Source organism: Takifugu flavidus, unplaced genomic scaffold (genome assembly GCF_003711565.1).
Source record: "Takifugu flavidus isolate HTHZ2018 unplaced genomic scaffold, ASM371156v2 ctg449, whole genome shotgun sequence".
Lineage (NCBI taxonomy): Eukaryota > Metazoa > Chordata > Actinopteri > Tetraodontiformes > Tetraodontidae > Takifugu > Takifugu flavidus.
In genome coordinates this window covers 4269-5406 of record NW_026622067.1, presented here as the reverse complement: position 1 = coordinate 5406, position 1138 = coordinate 4269, and the positions used below count along the sequence as shown (strand labels likewise).

The following is a 1138-nucleotide window of genomic DNA, read 5'->3' as shown; positions in this document are numbered from 1 at the left end:
CTGAACTGACTTCAGTCACTGTGACTCTCGAGCACAATAATAAACAGCAGAATCTTCAGTCTTCAGGCTGTTCATCTGCAGATCCAGCTGTGCTCTGTTGTTGTCTCTGGAGATGATAAACCGGCCTTTGACTGACTCAGAGTAGTACTGGCTGCTGCCACTGCCGCTGCTGATAGCACTGATCCACTCCAGTCCTTTTCCAGGAGCCTGTCTGACCCAGTGCATCCAGTAGCTGCTGAACGTGAATCCAGAGGCTGAACAGGTCAGTGTGTGAGATTCTCCAGGTCTTTTAACCACTGGTTCAGACTGGGTCAGAGTCTGAGCATCAACACCTGTTTAGAAGATGAAACATCAAGTTAATCAGATGATGACAAAAATCAAAGTGTCTCAACAATCAGGATGAGTGAAGATCTTCACCTGCCCAGCAGATAGTTAGAAGCAGCAGTCCTGTCCTACAGTCCATCATGTTAAACTGTGTGTCCCCTCTTCTCTGTCCTCCTCTCTGCTCTCACATAAGTAGACGTGGAACACATCTGAGTTTTGCATCGACTCCTCCTCAGTAAAGAACTGGATTTGTTATGCCTCCTCCTCTTTGGAGGATGTGAGCCTATGATAAATGAGACTTTTAATTTTGTCCAATTAATGATACACCAGTGGTCCTAGTTCTGATTTGTGAGGTACCCCAAACTTCACACTCAGCTGTTCTCGTCCAGCTGCAAATCAGTTTTACTCTACAAAAAGAATGTCTAAGGGGAGAATCATGAGATCGGAGATTTTCCATGAATTTGTGACATCATTTAATTGATTTTTAAAAATACACATTTTTTTCCATGAGTCATCAATTGATCATGAATGTTTGAGTAACAATATTAAAAACCGATCTCTTTTAAAAAAAAAGGGTTCTGTGTGTGTGCTTTTATTTTGGGTGACAGTTGAAATTAACTGTTGAGATCATTGAAATTACAGAGAAACAAATATATTGTTGCTGCATTATCCTTTTAAATGCATGTGAAATTCACTTGTATCATAATGAGATCAGAAGTTCAGCATTCTACAAAATCAGTCATCATATATATTTTAGGTCATTTGGTCTTTATTTATTTGTGCAAAAGGAATCCAAAAACATTTTCTTATTTTG

The 1138-nt window shown here is 39.8% G+C and overlaps 1 gene segment (V, D, J or C); it reads right to left on the bottom strand.

Moving 5' to 3' along the window:
* LOC130520621 (Ig heavy chain V region 6.96-like) lies at positions 1-517 on the bottom strand. The segment is given in 2 exon segments: positions 1-332; positions 418-517. Coding segments are annotated over 2 exon segments (366 nt in total).
* Between the last annotated feature and the right edge of the window lie 621 nt (positions 518-1138).